The following is a 17,986-nucleotide window of genomic DNA, read 5'->3' as shown; positions in this document are numbered from 1 at the left end:
TTATAGGGTGATATTTTGAAATAAAAAGTTTAACTCAACTTATCTGCAAATCTTGCCATCTGTTTTTTTTAATCTGAGTGTCTTTTTTTTTTATACACACATGTAAATTATGAGTTTTGAAAGTAAGAATTGTTCTAAGATGAGTAAGAACTACAAAGATGATATGACACTCTTCTATAACGAATGGCAAGATATTTAAGTTTTCAGCGTCCAGGGTCATGAAGTCACTTTGAGCCCATAGGCCTGAATATTTGGAGAGCAAATTTTAGACCAGTATGGATAGCCCTTTTACCAAAGTGATAAAATATGAAGTTTACAATTAAGGGGAGTAACACTAGTTCAGTAAAATCTGTACTGAGAAAAAAATAAGAAACATGTTAGTAGAAACAGGGTCATTTATACCCTTTTTGGGAAATGGCTATTTCTCAGGGCATTTTTGTATGTATTTTTTGTGTTGAAATTGGAAACTGATTGCTTCTAGATTTGTTACCCTCTGGGTGACATGAGAGTGAAAGAGGTTACATATGTTAATTTTCAACTGAATGTGAATTGCACTCTACAGGAGAGTCCTGTCTTGGCAAGAAAACGGGCTAGATGACTATGAGACTAGTTTGTTTGGTTTCTCCCATTACCATTCAAAGAGAATGTTGGTGTGTAGATTTGCTGAATGCCTCTCTCCTCCAGCAGAATAAAAACCTGGTCTAAAGAATAGAAAAGAAAAGCTGTTTAAGAAAAGGCTTAATTTCAGAGTCAGCCTTAGCGTTTTCAGACAGGCACATAAAACAGTTTTTCAGTGCTGCTCTCCTTCCTGTTGTTATTTAATCCTTGAATGTGGAATTCACAACACTACACGTGGAATCAGATTTTTTTTTTCTTTTTTTTTAAATCACTGTCTTTAAGAGGTGTCTGTCTATACTTCTCTAGGATACCCAGAGAAGGTCTGGATACCCCATCATTGGAAGTGTTCAAGGTCATGTTGACTGGGGTTTTGAGCAACCTTATCTAGTGAAAGATGTCCTTGCCCATGGCAGGGGGGTTGGACTAGATAATCTTTAAAGGTCCCTTCCAACCCAAACCATTCTGTGAGTCTATAATATGCTGACTCAGCACCTCTCTGTCTTACTTTGTACAATGAATGGATTTATATATTGTGGTGCTCAAGAAATAACCTCTTATTCCTGTAATACCCTCCCAATGGCAATCTTTTGTGTCAACACCTGTATTTCAGTGTGGTAAGCCAGGCTGCTCTACTGCATGAAACGATTAAACTATTTGGAGCAAAAGGCTTGTGTAAGTTTTAAAGTGAAATAGGAAGGAAAAAGCAGAAAAATGCCCTCCAGAAAAATCTCACACTGTAATCTTTGCACTTTTACATCTGTGTGTGTGTACGTAGGCATATGGTTGTGTATTAACAACATCTATAGCATATAGGTAATCTCATTCTTCACAAAGTTCAGCTGCTAGTGAAGTAAGATGCTGCAGCTGCTCCATGTCATAAAGAAATGGTTTGGCAGTAGACTTCCCTCCATGTCTACCTAGCAGTCTACATCATTTGGTTAACTAAAGCATTAGTTTGTCTTTCAAAAATTACAAAGCAGAATTGCGTGTAGAGGCAGAGCAATGAGTATGAGAGCAGAAGACATTAAGCAATGACAAATGCTTAACAACAATTTAGGGTTTTTTAGGATGCAGTCATCCTTGTTGACATTGTTTTGTGAGGTGTTCTTGCATTCACAAGTAGGGGCTAATAAAAATGATGAAATAACATATCAAATCAGTATTTGCTCTGGTTCTAAAACAACATATAAGTAAGCTCTGAATGTACATTGTCAGCTTTTTTCTTTTTTTTTTTTTTTTTTTCAAGAAGGCACATACTATCCAGCAAATTTATGATTATCATGCTAACTTTCTGTATGGGATATTAATAATGTGGCAATAATATCTATCAAACCAGATGCTTTTCACAGCTAGACCTCAACTTGATAGTTATGGATATGATAGAAAACATGAAAAGCCTCTCATTATTATCAGCTCATTTGTTGCATAATGAATGTGAAGATATTATCACCGTAGTTAATCACCATATCAAGTTTATAGTGGAACAGTGCACAGAAGATATCTTAATTCTTATCCTGTGAAAGGTACTTTGTGTTTAAAATATATTGTTTATATGATGATAATATTGTGCCCTGCTTCATCTACAGAAGTAGATAGCAGTCTTCAATGCCACAACAGGTGTTTCTGCAGTATTTTTCAATTTGCAGGAACAAATTCTTTGTGGCTCTGCAATTTGTGCAATCAATTAGTTGGCTATAAAAAATGCAAGAAGTATGTCAATTGTTATTCCTTTGATATAGTAGTTCTTACGCTCATTTTCTACTGAAGGATCACTTAAGTTAATGAGAATGTAGAGCAATTGAGAAGGGACTTTATTATTTATCAGGAGATTTTATAGAATTGCCTTTTTAAGATGCCTTTGATTATATGTTGCATAGAAAAAAATGCACTTGAATAAATAAATTTTTTAGTAGAACCTTAATGTTTTGCCTTCCTCTCCCTCTGCCCTCCTCGTACTCTCTAGTTAACAATAACCCTTCCCAGAGAGGGAAAAGCAGAAGACAGCTGGTTTTTTTAATGAGACTCAGCAGATGATTTTGGCAAATAGTACAATTTATTGTATTAAATATAAGTTGTAAAATGGTGGCTTAGAACTTGAGAACAAGTTGAAATATCCGTCAAGATGAGCTTAAAATAGATCAATGGTGATTGGAAAGTGTTCGTGTGTGTGCATATATGCCCGACGGACAGTGTAGATAAGGAGGATAAGATCTTAGAATTTGTTCTTTCCAAATGTGAACATAGTTCCCAATGACACTGGTGTGTATCCACAATGTTGCAATAGAATTAAACAGAAAAAAATTTAAAATCCGGTGTGAATACCAGTACTGAAAACTGTGAGAGCAGTAATTCTCAATATTTCCTAAGAGCTTCACAGATCTCCAGCACCTGTTATGGCCGAATGAATTGACCCCAGACTACCTCTAAACATATTAAAATTAAATTTTGTAAAGGCAATGGAAAGACAATTGATTCCATACCTTCAGGCTTGTGTTTCAGCTTTCCTAGAAATTCTATACTGCTTTATAATTAATAGGTTTGACATACAATACCTGAAGCATTGGCTCTCACTGTATGTAAATCTGTTCAGAAAAGCTCATAAAAAGCTGAGTCTTTATTTTCTTTGTCAACCTGTCAAGCCACCTTAATGTTTCCAAAACTGGGTAGTATACTCTAGAGAGAAAAAAAGGTAAATTAAAAAAGAAAAGGTGTAATGCGGTGGAATACCCTCCTGTAGTCAAATTGTTTAAAACAAATAACATACTTCAGAAACAAGCAGAGCTATCTTGGTTGTTTTACTGTGAGACTGGGACATTAAAAAAACCAACCTTGCTTCAACAGAAGAATGGAGAGACTTTCTGTGTTTAGATGATAACTGCACTGTTCTTGCTTTCACTGTATTTGAAAGAGACTGCCTCTAGCAGTTTGCCAGATTGCAAAACCTGTAAAGTTCCTCATTCACCTCTTTGCTTCAAATATTTAAAGTTGGAAAAGAAACAGCAAGAAAGAGAAGGAATTGCTGTATCGTTTGCATGATATTCCAGCCATATGGCTGCACTGAGAATAGGGGGTTAATCACTTAAAAAAAGAACAGAAATGGACGTGTAATTTTTGGTATAGCTCCCAGAGTGAATAGAGGTGCTTTCTGCAGTGGTTAAAGTGGTGCCATACAAAGTTGGCAGTGCCATATTAAGCTCAGCAGATTGTCTCATTTGAAGAGGGATGGAGCACCTCCCCTATGAAGACAGGTTGAGAGAGCTGGGGTTGTTCAGCCTGGAGAAGAGAAGGCTCCGGGGAGACCTCATAGCAGCCTTCCAATATCTGAAGGGAGCCTACAGGAGAGCCGGAGAGGGACTCTTTGTCAGGAGACGTAGTGACAGGACAAGGGGTAATGGTTTTAAATTGGAAGAGGGGAGATTTAGATTAGATATTAGGAGGAAATTCTTTACTGTGAGAGTGGTGAAGCACTGGAACAGGTTGCCCAGGGAAGTTGTGGATGCCCCATCCGTGGAAGTGTTTAAGGCCAGGCTGGATGGGGCTTTGAGCCAACCTGGTCTAGTGGAGGTGTCCCTGCCCATGTCAGAGGGGTTGGAACTCGATGATCTTTAAGGTCCCTTCCAACTCTAACCATTCTATGATTCTATGAAGGTGTGACTTGAGAGAGATTATTCATATGCCTAAAGTTAGACTCATGCATACAAAGCATTTGCTGAAGTTGGGAGTGAATGGGGAAGCATGGTGGAAAACTCCTTCATTCTCTAATCCAGTTCTTTAATCTTTGATTTAATTTTGACGTCCAACTAAAATGGTAACTTATATAATTCCTTAAATACCAGTAATGTACAATTTGCTTGTATATGTCCACCAGATTGCAGGACAAGATGGCAAGATTTGCAGGGAGGGTGGCTTCCCTTGAAAAACCTTGGGGTTTTGGATTGTTTTTTTTTATTTTCATGTACTCTGACTAGGTGTAGGCTATGTATTTAATAATTTTGCTATTCTTTTTGTTAGATTAAAACTGGATGCAATCGTGGTGGGTTAAAGAATGTGTTTTGGAAATAGCAGCAACCTGTATGCAGGTGTATGTAATGTATAGCCAACCACTGTCAGTGATCTCAGGGAAACTGGCATTGCTCATGGTGTGGCCTGGAAAAATATCAACCCTTCTCTATCAGAAGTTGACCTTTCCGAAAGTCCATTGAAAAAACCAAATAGCAGTAGACCATAGGCTTCTTTTGCTTGAGTGTTCCTGCATCAGTGGTAATCCAGAAACTTTACTGCAGATTCTCTGGTCTCACGTGTGCTGCTTAGAGTCACAAGTGGACCTTCCATACGTATATGTAGATTTAATGTTGGCAAATACATTCTGTTAAGCTGATTATTTTAGTTTTCTTTTACATATGTCTGATGCTAACTAGTGAAAGATTTGTGCTGATGTGTTGTTCGATTTCTTGAGCTGTGCTTGTAAAAATATAAGATATATAAAGTAGAGAAAGTAATCCTGCCTTTACAGTTTAGTGGACAGGGGAATGTTACTTTCTTCATAAAAGGAGATCACACAGGTGCTCCCAGCCCTACCATGCTGTCTCTTTCACTGTCATCATGGGATCTGTGAAAGTCTTGAACATTTAAAATGAACAAACAAGTAGTGTTTTAAAAAGTTTTGGCTTGGCGTAGATGCACTCTGTGGCCAAGATCCCTGTGGTGCAGAGCAGGGAGCCTCTGAGGAGCAAACGCACAAGTCTGATGACTTCGGATGCAAGGGACTGGCTTTGCCCTGAGCTAGAGCCCCACATTGGCCCCATGTCAGCCACGGGCCCTGAGGGCTGGGGACCTTGACGGCCAAGGCCTGTGTCACACCTGGCATCCGCAGTATGATGTGCAAGGTAGCTGAGGACATATCTGTTGGATATGTGTCCCTCCTGATACAGAGGAGACAGAGGATTACCACTCCCTTTGTGTTGAAACGACAAAACCAACCTTACTGTGCCCTTTCTAAAGAGTTTCTAAACACTTCCTAAAGGGTTTTTAAAGCTTAGTCAACTTAAAAGAGAAAGGCAAAACATGCTGATGTTTTCCCTTCATTGACAACATCAAGATGTGATTGCATGTACTTGACTGCCTGTCAGTCAATAGAGAAACTTAACAGCAGCTCTGAATGTGCTACAAGAGAAATTTAGGGTCTGCCTGTACTAGTGCGAGCTGAATGCCATGATAACGAGAGCAGCGTATGCAAGGGAAGGTCTTTGTATGTGACCTTCTAAATTCCTACATGAGTGCAGCCAGACTCTCAAACATGTCAAGTCCCTCTTGTTCTTGTTGACAATAATTCTATTATAATATAATTGGCCTTCTAAAGCTGTATGTATATATTCATTCAGACATGATAGTATGTGGTATAGCCAGGCATTTGCCGTTACACTTAAGAATGAATGGATTCTATAAAAACTTTCCCAACCAGACACTCATTTGGCCTAGAAATAACATGGAGTTTTATTCTACAATGTATTTCATGTTCTCAAATGTCAGTCTTGTTCATTTAAGCCCCAAGAAATAAATGTCTCCTAACCTTATTTCACATGGGGATGCTAGACCTGCGGCAATGTGCTCATAGCCCTGCAGGACATCTCAGATGAGGTTTGCCATGAGGATGCAAAACCACCAGCTTCCAGTTCTGAGTGTTAGCAGCATGACGATCCTTCTCCTAGCAGCTGTGTTAAGTTTCTTCTTCAGAATAATAATGTATTATCAGCAATTGAGAAAATACGGTGGAATTGGATTCAGACACTGGAATAGGCTGGCAATATCTGTGGGACAAACAATTCTCATAGAATTAGCAGCTGCTGAGAACGTTAGATAGTCGCTAAAAATGTTACTGTGTTTTACACTTCTCCTTTTTCTTTTTTTTCTCTCCAAACTTTCCTGGACTTGTGAACTAGTCAATTATTGGGCAAAGTGTATATTGGTGAGGTATGCGTGTGCATCGTTATAAAGTAAAAATCAGTCTTATGTGCTGAAATCGAACTGTGACCTCAGTTCACAATGGCATTTAATCCACGTACTCCCCCTCCTCTTTGAAACAAAGTACTTAATTTCCTGAGACTAACATGGGGCACTGGGGTCCAGAAGTGCAATACTTTCATAGCTAATAAAATTACAATACTTGAAAATACTGCAAGCAGTGGACTTTGTCCTTCCTTAGTCAACAGAAAGATGAGCAGTGATTGGTTTAAATCTATTCGTACTTACTCCTTGCAGTAATGACACATTTCTCTCCCATTTTTATTTTTCCTGGGCTGATTCCAATAGACTCTGCAAATTACTCTAGAAATAGCTGATAATATCTAATTTAATTATATTTTTATATGTATGGGTCAGTAGTATGAAGGATCTTTGAAAAGCCTTTCTAATGATGTCATTGGCACATGATGAACTTATTGAGCATTTCTATGTTTTGGTCTGTGTTCATTTAAATTGACAAATTTCTGGTGACATGGTCGAATCCAAATGAGGTAGTTAAACACAAATAATTCTCTGCTAAGCTACAGGACATTATTGATGTGCTGAGGGTTTTGAAAAAGCCAGTAGAGAATTATATTTGTGCTGTCCTCATCCAGATTCCAAAATAAAGCCGAAAGTAATGATATGCTAATAAAAGGGGGCGGGGGGGAAACTGGTGCAAAGTAGTTGCAGTGTCAGCATGTTCGCTCCTGATGCAATCATGGCAATACTCCTTGAGTATAGTTAGAAATGACATGTTTAATGCGAGGCCTGTTTCAGCTGAGGTGAGCAGTAGAGGTGGAAGAACAACGAACAGTATCTACTTTTGTATAATTTTGAAGACTTTTTCTCTTTGTAAATCATTTTGTTGCATCATTTTCTAGAGATTGTTTTACAGTGTCTGTAGGAATAATTTGCTTTTTCTCCTCAGCTGCACATTACTTTTTGTAACAGTTTTTCCTATAGCCAAAAGGGTTCATTTTTGATGCATACTCCAAGTAAGTTTGCGGTCATTCCAGTTTTCTCATTTTGCTGTCGTACATGAGGAAATGAGAAAGCATGTAGCTCTCCCTATAGGAGTAATTTTTAAGTGTGGTACCCTTTGTTTGTTTGACTTGGTTAAAAGACTATGTTTGAAAGAATATGCATCAAAACTTTAGCGTGATTTCAGGCTGCAGCAGGGAAAGAAAATCATACCTAATACAAAAGTAGTTAAGGGCTGCCTTTTGAGATAGCTGTGAAAATTTCGATAGACCTGTTTCAAACCAGAAAATTTACTCCTGTCAATCAAAGGATGATTTCTGAATACAGAAAAAGCAACATATTCCAGCAATGTTAGCACAACCCAAAAAATGCCTTTTTACCTTTTCATTGAAAAGACTTCTTTTAAAAAATAAGCAAAGAAAAATAAGCCCCTCACCTGTGTAATGTAGAGAAATATATAGACACATGAAATATAGATGAAGTAAAACACAGGGACCTAAAAAGGTATGTATGAGATTTGAAGGAATTTCAAAATGATTCGGGGTTTTTGTGGTTTCTTTTTTGGGTGTTGGTTTGTTTTTTGGTTTGTTTTTTGGTTTGGTTTTGGGTTTTTTTGTTTGTTTGTTTTAGTTTTCCTGTTTTAATTGAAAAGTGAAATTAAACTTTGAGAATTAATTAAGAAATAAATTTTCTTATCACTGTTGAAATGTAATGCATGTGCTGCTGTGCACTGCCATCTCTTGAAAGGAACAGTGTCATCTTTGTTATATCTGAAAAGGCTTTTTGTGTAGCCAAGTTAGATACTGTAATGAATAAGGCCTCAGTTTCTGAAGGAAAACAATTGAATTCCTGCTAGGATGCTCAGACAGGATCTATGGTTACAACTTTTTTTTTTTTTAATTCACCTACATATTTATTTGTTTTACCTATGGAGATAGTCCTACACTAGAGTATGGGTAATGTCTCATTTCTGTGAGGTAGCTTGTTTAAAATGTCAGATGTAGTATTGGTAAGAGGAGAAATTTTGAAATTTGCATCTGATACATAGAGCCGTAAATTAAATAAGTAGTGGTCAGAGCAAAACTGGAGCAATTGTACTACAGTGAGAAAGAGCGTCATTTGTGAAGGCTGCATGGAGTTTCATCTAATCTGGTTCATTATACATACACAGGCCGTCAGAGGGTAGGATTTGTGTCAGGCTGAGAAACGGGAGAAAAAGCATAGGAGTTTATTAGAAATATCTGTGTGTGAAAGAAACAAGAAAGATTCTCAAGAAAGTTCATCTGATTCTGGTCAACTTGATCCTGGTCTGGCAAATACACTGTCTTGGGAGCAGTTCTCTGCTGCCCAATGGAAGGACTGTGGGGCTGAAGGGGATTTTTGTGATGGCACGTGCAAAAGAGACACTGGTAACTTGGACTTTCCTGTATCCTCTACTCAATAAATGACCTGGATTATTCTGGGGACAAAGCCAGGTTTAATATGACATTTCCCAGCTGTAAAATAAGAAGCTGTTACTCTGCAGTGTTGGCTGGAAGGTCTTTGTTTTGCCATGCTGTTCTGCAACATAGTCAACAGCTGCCCTGTGTGTGTGCAGGAAACCTGTGTTTGTTCACTTCCTTCCAGTGTGGCATTTGTTACAGAATTGCTGTACAGGGATAGAATTTGACTAATTACTATAATTATTTTCCAACTTTTTTTCTTTTCCTTCTTAATTTTAGCCTTGTTACTTAGTAGTCATGTAAAATTGTACTTTCAAATGTTCATTAACAGTTTTTGCTGGGCTATGTTATCATCATCGGTATAGGTGTATCCCCAAAATGAAGTATGTGTGGTTTTGGTTTGAGCTGTTCTGTGAGGTTAGACACAAACATGTTTTAATATATGTCATTGGACCATGTATTTTGTATCCTTAAATGCTACCTGGATACACAAATAGTTGTCTTTGTAGAGAAGACACGGTTTGCAGCATCTTGCATACCAAGCGTATTCTCAGCCATGTGTGGCTTTGCTTTATGGAGGTAGATAAAACAAGGGAAATAGAAATGGGAGCAAGAGAGAAAATGAATGTTTTCAGCTGAGATTTGCACAGAGATGACAGGTGAATGAGGTGGAGAAGTAAAGAACAGCTGTTCCAGATGGCAGCAGCTTCAGGAGGGAAAATGCTGGAGTCAAAGCGGTCAGATTGTAGGAAGAGATGATGCTCATGTAGGATGAGTGGTGCTGGCAGAGAGATGAGCATTGGAGGTCAGTGGAAAAAACACGATAAACACTGTGTATGAAATTTATTTCTCTTGAAGTAGCCATTTCCTGTAAATGGATCTTTTTCAGTTCTTTTTAGCACCGATTGCGGGTATTTACCTGAAATCATTAGTGATCAGCATTTTCGATTATCTTTGGCTGTCTTGCCACATATGCTGCCTTAGTTGAGTTTTGTATTGACAGTGGACACTCAAGAATAAATAAACCTGAAGACTGAAGAAATTTCATAATGATTAAACACAGTTTTCAAAAGTATGTTTTTGAAGCATCCTTTCTGTCTTTTTAGTCTGCTGCCTGGAGATGAAAGCTTTAAGGCTTGAAAATCTGACAGCCCTGATTTGAGGGTTTTAAACAATATAGCATTCTTCATAGGTCTATAACAGTATAATTTAAGCCATCTCTGCATAAGCAGTTCATACAAGAAGCAAATGTAAAATAATAGGAAACTAGTGGTGCTAAAAGTGACACTATAGTTTAGTGAAAGTAAAAAAAGCTAAAACCTCTGGATTAGCCTTGGCGTTATTTTTCAGTGCACCTGAAGAATTGGTTGTGCAAGGGTTGGACATCCTCTGCCAGCTCCTCCTGAGTTTAATGGTTTCCTGTTTATGATGCTCTGCTTGAATGTTTTGAGGAAAAAGGCAGAATAGTCACTTTCTGTCAGATTTATAAAGGCAGAAATTATTTTAATTAACTGCTTAAACTTAATTTACTGACTTCAAGACTGAGACAGCTGGAGTGGTTGTTTTACAAATCCAATAGGAATTAGACCTGAAATAGTTTATATCAGCTGCTGACCTGTCTATTGATCGTGGTTGTCAATTCTAACTCATTTTCCCAGTGCTGCTACTATTGTAGGCTTATTCTCACCTCATTTGAACTTTGTATTTTTTAATTGTCACTAGACATCATGTTAAATGTATATCCTAGCCTGTTGCAGTCATTCAATGTATTAAATGGCACCTCTGGAAAGGTAATTTGTTCTCATTTCTTGGCCGTATTCCTATACAGATAATTTGTTTTGAGCTTAACTAGATTTCCCCAATATTTCTAGCTGGAATCAATGTTTCTCTTCAATTGATGTCTTAAATCGTGTCAAAATGTAGAAATTCTGTGAAGTAACTTCTGGGCTCTGTATTGAGAACGTTGCTTTTTGGGAATGAGTGAAGGGATGATGTTATAGCATAAAATATGTCTTAAGTGCTTATGATTAATGCTTTGGGATACTGCAGGTGAAAGGTGCAACATGATTTTTTTTTTTTTTTTTTCCCCAGGGGCGATTTTTGATGAATCTGCCAAAAAAGATGAGGAAGTTTTTCGAATGGCAGTTGCTGATCTCAACCAGAATGATGAAATCTTACAAACAGAGAAAATCACGTGTTCAGTGACATTTGTGGATGGCAACAATCCGTTTCAGGCAGTTCAAGAAGGTAAGATGTCTAAATAGATTTCCTGCTGTTGTTTCTGCGGAGACATGCAAAATACTACCCTGATTGCTTCCTAGCTTTATGAGAAATTTGTAATCTTTGTTGGCTTCTTTTTACATAGAATATCAAATATTGCATTCAATTTGGGATTGAGCTGCTAGGGTTTGTGCTGGTCTAGTGACTTTGAGCTATAAACTGGGCTTTTATCCATTTTGTAAGTAAAGGCTGTGGAAAAATGGCAGAAAAGTCAGACAAAGTCTGTTTACATCTTCCCTCTTTTGCAGGCTGTTTTGAAGTTATCAAACCAATATTCCTTACTTTTTGACCCCTTAATACAACTTCTCAGTTTCATTTCATGTAACCAACAGCATGCGCTTAGTTGGAAAACATAGGGTTTTGTGTGGATAACCTTTTCAGCACATACACCTGAGAAAGTTACCTATTTTATAGGAGGGATTAGAGATAACCTGATGACTCAGGCACCTGTGTCCAATATGATTTTGTACTCAGTCCATCCTTTGTCATTCCCCAATTATTGGACAAGAGATGAGGATGTTGCTTTGGGCTCCTGTGATAGTGGTAGGACGATAACAGGACTCAATATTTGAAATCCCTCTGAGCTGGATTAGTAAATCGCTGGTGTGACTGAGCAGTTGTCTGGAAAGACAGCTCTATGCAGCTTATAGAAATATGGATTCAAATTTGATTCCTAAGCATTCATTTTTTGTTGCTGTTCTGGCACAGTAACTTCTGTCTGAGATGCAGATGATGTTTATTGTAGGTAAACTTTAAACTTTTCTTAACAAGAAAACAAGATTTTGATGACTTTCTGTATCCATATTGCCTGCTCTATATTCACATGATGTAGAACTTGAGGTTTAAGCAGCAAACTTGCTAAGAGTTGCTCCAATACTTGTGAAGTCAAAGATAAATAAGTACCTGTTTGGCTTCAATGGATTGCAACAAAGCAACATTAATGAAAAGGTCTTTAATGCTTATATGACACTTTCTTCTCAGTGACATTCTCAATTTTTGAGAATTTAGGATTTTTTTTTTTATGTTGTTCAATTTTGCAAGTGGATACACCTGTGTAATGAGAAGTGTTACAGTATAGGCTTGATAAAACTGAGGCAAAAAAGAAGCGATTTTGGAAGTATTCCAATCAGAATCAATTCAATCTATTTCAATCTAAAAGACTAACATAAAAACTGAAGCTGTTGGATACCTTTAGAATCCAGAGGGGGGAAAACGGGTAAGTGAGGTCAGTCTTTTTTAGCTACTTTCTGCACTGTTATTATTTAAGCTTTTTTCTAGTTTAACCAGGATGGATAGCATTAGGTGATGCTCTGTGATTAACATTGATTAACACTGACACTTAGCAATTAATTTCCTTTATCATTATGTAATAGCAGTTGCAAATTATTTCACAGAATGGTGTTTTAAGGAACTTATTTATTTCTAATTTAAAGAAAGTATGAGTGTCTGGTAAAGTAGAACATTCCAAAGGAGTTAATGACCTGATATTTCAATATTCAATTATATATTTTTTGCAAAAGTTACATTTGTCATTTTTGAAAATATCATGGTATAGTCAATATTGGAAATGTGAATGGAGTAGATTTGACATAAACTTTATTACCATGTGTTGGGAGGGAAGGGTTTGTTGTGATATTGTTGAGTTCAAGAAAGTATTTGCCAGTAAAAACTGTTTCTTGTAAATGCATAATCAAATACAGCTATATGGCTAGCAAAGCCTTATATTCACAATGTTTTTAGTGCCCTGTGTTTTGTCGGGCATAATTTGAGTGAAGAACAAGGGTTGGATCTTTTGCATGCATATATCTATGAAATTTTGCTTGTTAAACTATTTTACCACAGTTAATGTGTTTTCTTTCAATTTGTTGTAACTGAATATAGATATAAGCTACACTGTGATGTTTCAATTACTTTGCACCACTTTCCTCCCTTTCTTCTTTCCTCCACATCTTTATATCACTTGCTTCCTGTTCTTAATTGGATTTTTTACAAGCATTGATAGAAGAGAAGAGTACCTCTGCACTGTTGGCACATATTTCAGGGTTTATCCCTTGGTAAAACACTTAGCCAAAATGCACTATAGTAAACACCGGAAAAAGATCATTGGAGCACTCAGGCTATTTCTGTATTCCGTTTGTAAAAGAAACAATAGGATGAGGCAAAATGTCATGGTTTTAAATGTGTATGGCATCCAGTATGCCCAAACTTTCCATTTCCCTGCCAGTGTGACCCTTTCCTTGGAAGCATCACAACACTGATCTGAGTCTGAGGTACCGTGGCCTCTTCTATCAGGTAGAGCCTAATGTGCAAAAATTATTTATTTATTATTTTATTCTATTTATTTATATTATTTACTCCGTAAATTTCCTGAAGTTTGCTTTGGTTTAATTCACAATATCTAGTTTTTTTTATAATTTTGACATTTTTTCATCTGATCTAAACTACAGAATAGCTTTTAAAAAGCTTTAAATTTTTAGTAAAATGTTAATTTAAGGCATTAGAGCCATAATAATGACTTAAAATTGGTCTAAGTTTGTCTAAAATATGCCCCTTATAGTGGAATAGAGCAAATTCTTAAAAAAGTCCTAGGATTTTGAATTTCAAAAAACAAGAAATCATGAGCAAAGATCTGATAAAACAAGACATTATGTACAGAGGAGACATTTAGAAATTTATTTTTCATAATGATTTGCTAATGGACAGAATGTATTATTTCTAGCTTTTATTTCATTATATTACCAAAATTAGCAAGTAACTCCCAAACAAGGAACCAGGAACACTCAGATACTTAATATTGATTTTTGGCATGTAAAGATAATTAATTTGAGAGGATCAGCTGCTGTGTGGTACTTACCGTCCGTCCTTCTGAATCTGTTTTAATAAATTTTTATGGTGCCCCGAAATGTCTTATATTTGTACCTTAGGCCAACTCATTAACAGTTCTGATTGGAGAGATGAGACTGTATGGCCAAGCTGAGTGGTTTTATCCTGGAAGGGCTGTGAATGACATGCCCCATAATAACACTGGAAGTGTCCTCGGGGACAATTTATAGGCATGGAAATAGGAGGTGAAATTGAGTTTCTTTATGTTAGGGAAATTTTTCTCCCCTTTGGTGTATGCTCTGTCAGAGGGGGCCAACAGCAAGCGTGATGCGTACAGTTTACTTTACAACTCATGTTTGTGTGTCAAGATTGTGGGGTGGTGGAGCCACCCATCAGGATGGGGTAGGGTTGAGGTTCAGGGGGAGGCAAGTTCAGGGCAAGCCCGGTTGGTAGGTTGGGGTGAGGACCAGTGAGGTGCATGGCCAGGTGTGCATAGCTCCAGCCCGATGGGCACAGTGGAGAGTTTGCGGAGAAGGAGAGCAGCCAAAGATGGCTGAGGTATGTAGATGGTGCATTCCAGACCCTTGCTGCAGCCTGGTCACTGAGATGTGTCACAGTGACCACCCCTGTGGAAATGTCCAACAAGTCATGTTCCTTCCTTTCTTCCTTTCTTTCTTCAATGCAAAATACCTCACAATAGTTATAATACTCTTTCATACGATGTCTTGAAATATTTGTGTGCTTATGTGTGTGAGAGAGGAAGAGTATTGTGCCTGGCTCCTTTTATGCTTTGCCCATGTCGGATGCTAGAAAGAGAATCAGGAATTTAAATTTTCTTTGTATAGACAATGAAGGAAGCTAGGTTTTTGTATGGTAGCAAGTCGGTATTTTAGCACTACAAAACAAGGAATTACAATGCCAGATCGATACTAGCAGCAATAATAATAATATATATTACTTTATATAGTAATAAGTAATAACTTTATATAGTAAACTTTACTTCCTTTCTTATGAGGCTTCAATTTACAGCAGTATTTAAATAGGGGGTGGGATAGGCCTTCAAAAGATTTTGAGCTCTACAATATATTTAAACTGTAATTATTTTGAATAGAGGCATGTTTCTATATTTCTTTTTAATGGACTGGGGTTTTTTCCTTTCACTGGGAAGTTTGGTTGAAATTCATAGATTGGTCCAGGCCGGAAGGGACCTCCAAAGGTCAATATATTGCTTTCCTTGTTTGTTAGAAAATCATTGTGCTCTCTTGTCTTTCTCTTAGTTTTATTATTCTTTTGTTTACTTCTATCTACTAATAATTAAAGTCTAAATTTTATGCTTCAAAGCCTGTTATTTTCTCCGATGCTTAATTTATCATTAATAATATGATCATATTGTTGCTGAATGGCTGATGTGAAATATGCAATAGCCTGTGCATTTCTGTGGGATTCTCTGCTGAGTTACCTTGGTAGACAATACTAAATATCTGTTTCAATCCACCTCTAATCATACTCTAAACCCTCCTTGTCTTCTAAACTTCTTCCACAAAATCATATTCTTGCAATACTGATTTACTTATATTTGGGGGAAGGTGCTTTCCTTTGATGCAGGTAATATTGTCCAATGTAATTCCTATCCCAAGGCAAGTGGAGGGAGTGGGGTAACTTGAACCAGTGGTAACACTTTGACTCATGCTGATCTGCCTCCTTAGGCAGCACAGTTTCTAGAGTCCCCCTGCTGCCATTTCCACTTGCACACTAAGTTATGGAGCAACCTCTGTAGGTGTTTGCAGTGCTTGAGGCATCCACAGCATCTGGAAGGCTGTCAGAGCTCAGCAGGATCCATCTCCAAAGATGTGCAGGGTCCTTGGGGATCCATTGCCAATATTTTAAACTTCATGGCAAACATTTTGTTTTTATTTGGTGCTAATATTTTTTTTTTTATCCTGCTTCTTTCTCCTACCTCCTTTTTTGACAGTATCACATTTTAGCTATCTTAAATAATATCTCTATTAATCCAACATTTTCTTCTATAGGCTACCTATAATGCGTGACAAATAGATTTGACTGATGCTGTTTGAAATCTGCTTTGTTTGACAAGTTTTCCTATTGCAATCATATATATGTGGGGTTTATTTTCTTTTTTTTTTTTTTAAACCAACCTTTTTGTCATTCAGGTTAGTCACCAGAGTATGCTTACAGACACCAACTCAAGCCTTCGTAATGGCTTTTGAAAGCTTATTGTGATCAGTGAAGTAAATAAGGCAGTGAGTCATAACTAAATGGGATTCAGCTGCAGAGTAACCGAGGTTTGTAGGGCAGCGATATGTATGAAGGTCACATGCAGGATTTTTTTCAAGCAAAGTTTTATGGTCAGAAATTACGGCCTGATGGATACATCTGCTTTGGCCTTTGGGACTAGATGAATGTAATAAGATTGTCCTTCCCTGTTTCTTTGATTGCTGTAGAAAGCCGTTTAAATCCACAGATTTCATGGACTGCTAAACTTTCTTTCACTTTGTGTCACTTATTTCTTCAAATTTTTTGGCCTTCCTTGTGCTGTTTATTAACCAGTACATGTTCAGTTTGAGATTAAACCTTTACAGGGTTGCACTTCTTCATTGCCCTTCCATTTCATTCCAGGTTTGCTTTCTTATTTCCCAATAAAATGGATTTTGATGTGAAATGATATAACTAATACTGAGGAGGAAAAAAATAATTCTCAACTAGGTTTTGAACTATAAAATGTTAAGGGAGGAGGATGAGCATTTCAATAGTGATATAAAACTCTTGTAAAATCAGAAGCTGTTGGAAATGTTTGCAATTGCAAATTGCTTGTTTCATCAGTACTTCAGAAAATATGGCAAAAAATCTTTTGAATTACCTATCCTCTGTGCATCCACATAATGTATCAGCAGTGGTGGCTCTGTGCCCTGTTCCCAAAGTGCTAGGTAAGGAGCCTGGTACTCTTACACAGGCTTTGTTCTCATTTTAGTCCTGTTAACCCCACAAAATCAATCAGATCTCCAATTTGCATAATTGCGCCACGGGAGTCCAAGTGTTGGCAGCTTAAGAAAAAAGATTTTACAAGGCTGGTGATAACATCATGACAGTTGGGAAGACAGGGGTTGCATAGGAGAAGATCAAGGAGAAGGGAAGACTGAACTAGAAAAGGGATGTGTAATAGAAGCTTAGTTTAGGAGGAGCAGGATGCATATTTCACACATTTTCAGCAACAATTTCAAAGCTATTGTGACCTTCCTTTGCCTGGAAGTAATCTACCCACAGCACGCTGCAAACTGTAAAAGGGGGTCAGATTTATTTTGAGTAAGGCCTCATACTGTTTCAGCAGTTACAGTAATTGCAAGACTTCCACCTCTCTCCAGTCTTTGAATTTTGGGCTCCAATGTTTTCTAGTTCCTAATTCTTTCTGTAGTAATGTTTTCTCCAATCGTAAGACAACTTCTATTACCTTTGTTTCCAGTTTGAAAGCAAATTCTGGCAGCTGTAAGCTGCACTAGACTTTGAGATACTTGAAGATAAAAACCAATTCTTTATCTTCAGCTCCAAAAAATCCCCCCAAATCCAAATAAATTAAAACAAAAGAGAAAAAAAAAGCAGTCGATCAAGAATGGTTTTCTTCAGTGTAGTTTAAGTAATGTGAGAAACACGGTTTGAGGAAAAGAGGTGCAAATCTCAGCAATCCTTCGTATTAGCAGATGGCGGATCCAAAAAAATTAAGTTACAGATATTAGTGTGGCTGAAGAGCCTTTCCTGAAGTATGCTTTCCAAATCACTGAGCTAAAGGGGGGAAAAAGAGGCAGTGCAGGCTAGGGCAAGATCTT

The 17,986-nt window shown here is 37.3% G+C and overlaps 1 protein-coding gene across 2 annotated transcripts in view; it reads left to right on the top strand.

Annotated features, from left to right (window-relative positions):
- Positions 1 to 17,986, top strand: part of GRID2 (glutamate ionotropic receptor delta type subunit 2) — a 764,624-nt gene that overhangs the window by 156,714 nt on the left and 589,924 nt on the right. For both annotated transcript variants that reach the window (XM_074147380.1, XM_074147378.1), the window contains exon 2: positions 11,136 to 11,291. In XM_074147380.1, the coding sequence (XP_074003481.1) occupies positions 11,136 to 11,291 (156 nt within the window). The remainder of the gene's footprint in view (positions 1 to 11,135; positions 11,292 to 17,986) is intronic.

Source organism: Numenius arquata, chromosome 5 (assembly GCF_964106895.1).
Source record: "Numenius arquata chromosome 5, bNumArq3.hap1.1, whole genome shotgun sequence".
NCBI classification, from domain to species: Eukaryota; Metazoa; Chordata; class Aves; order Charadriiformes; family Scolopacidae; genus Numenius; species Numenius arquata.
Note: the sequence above shows the minus strand (reverse complement) of the source record. Positions and strands in the feature narration are given on the sequence as shown.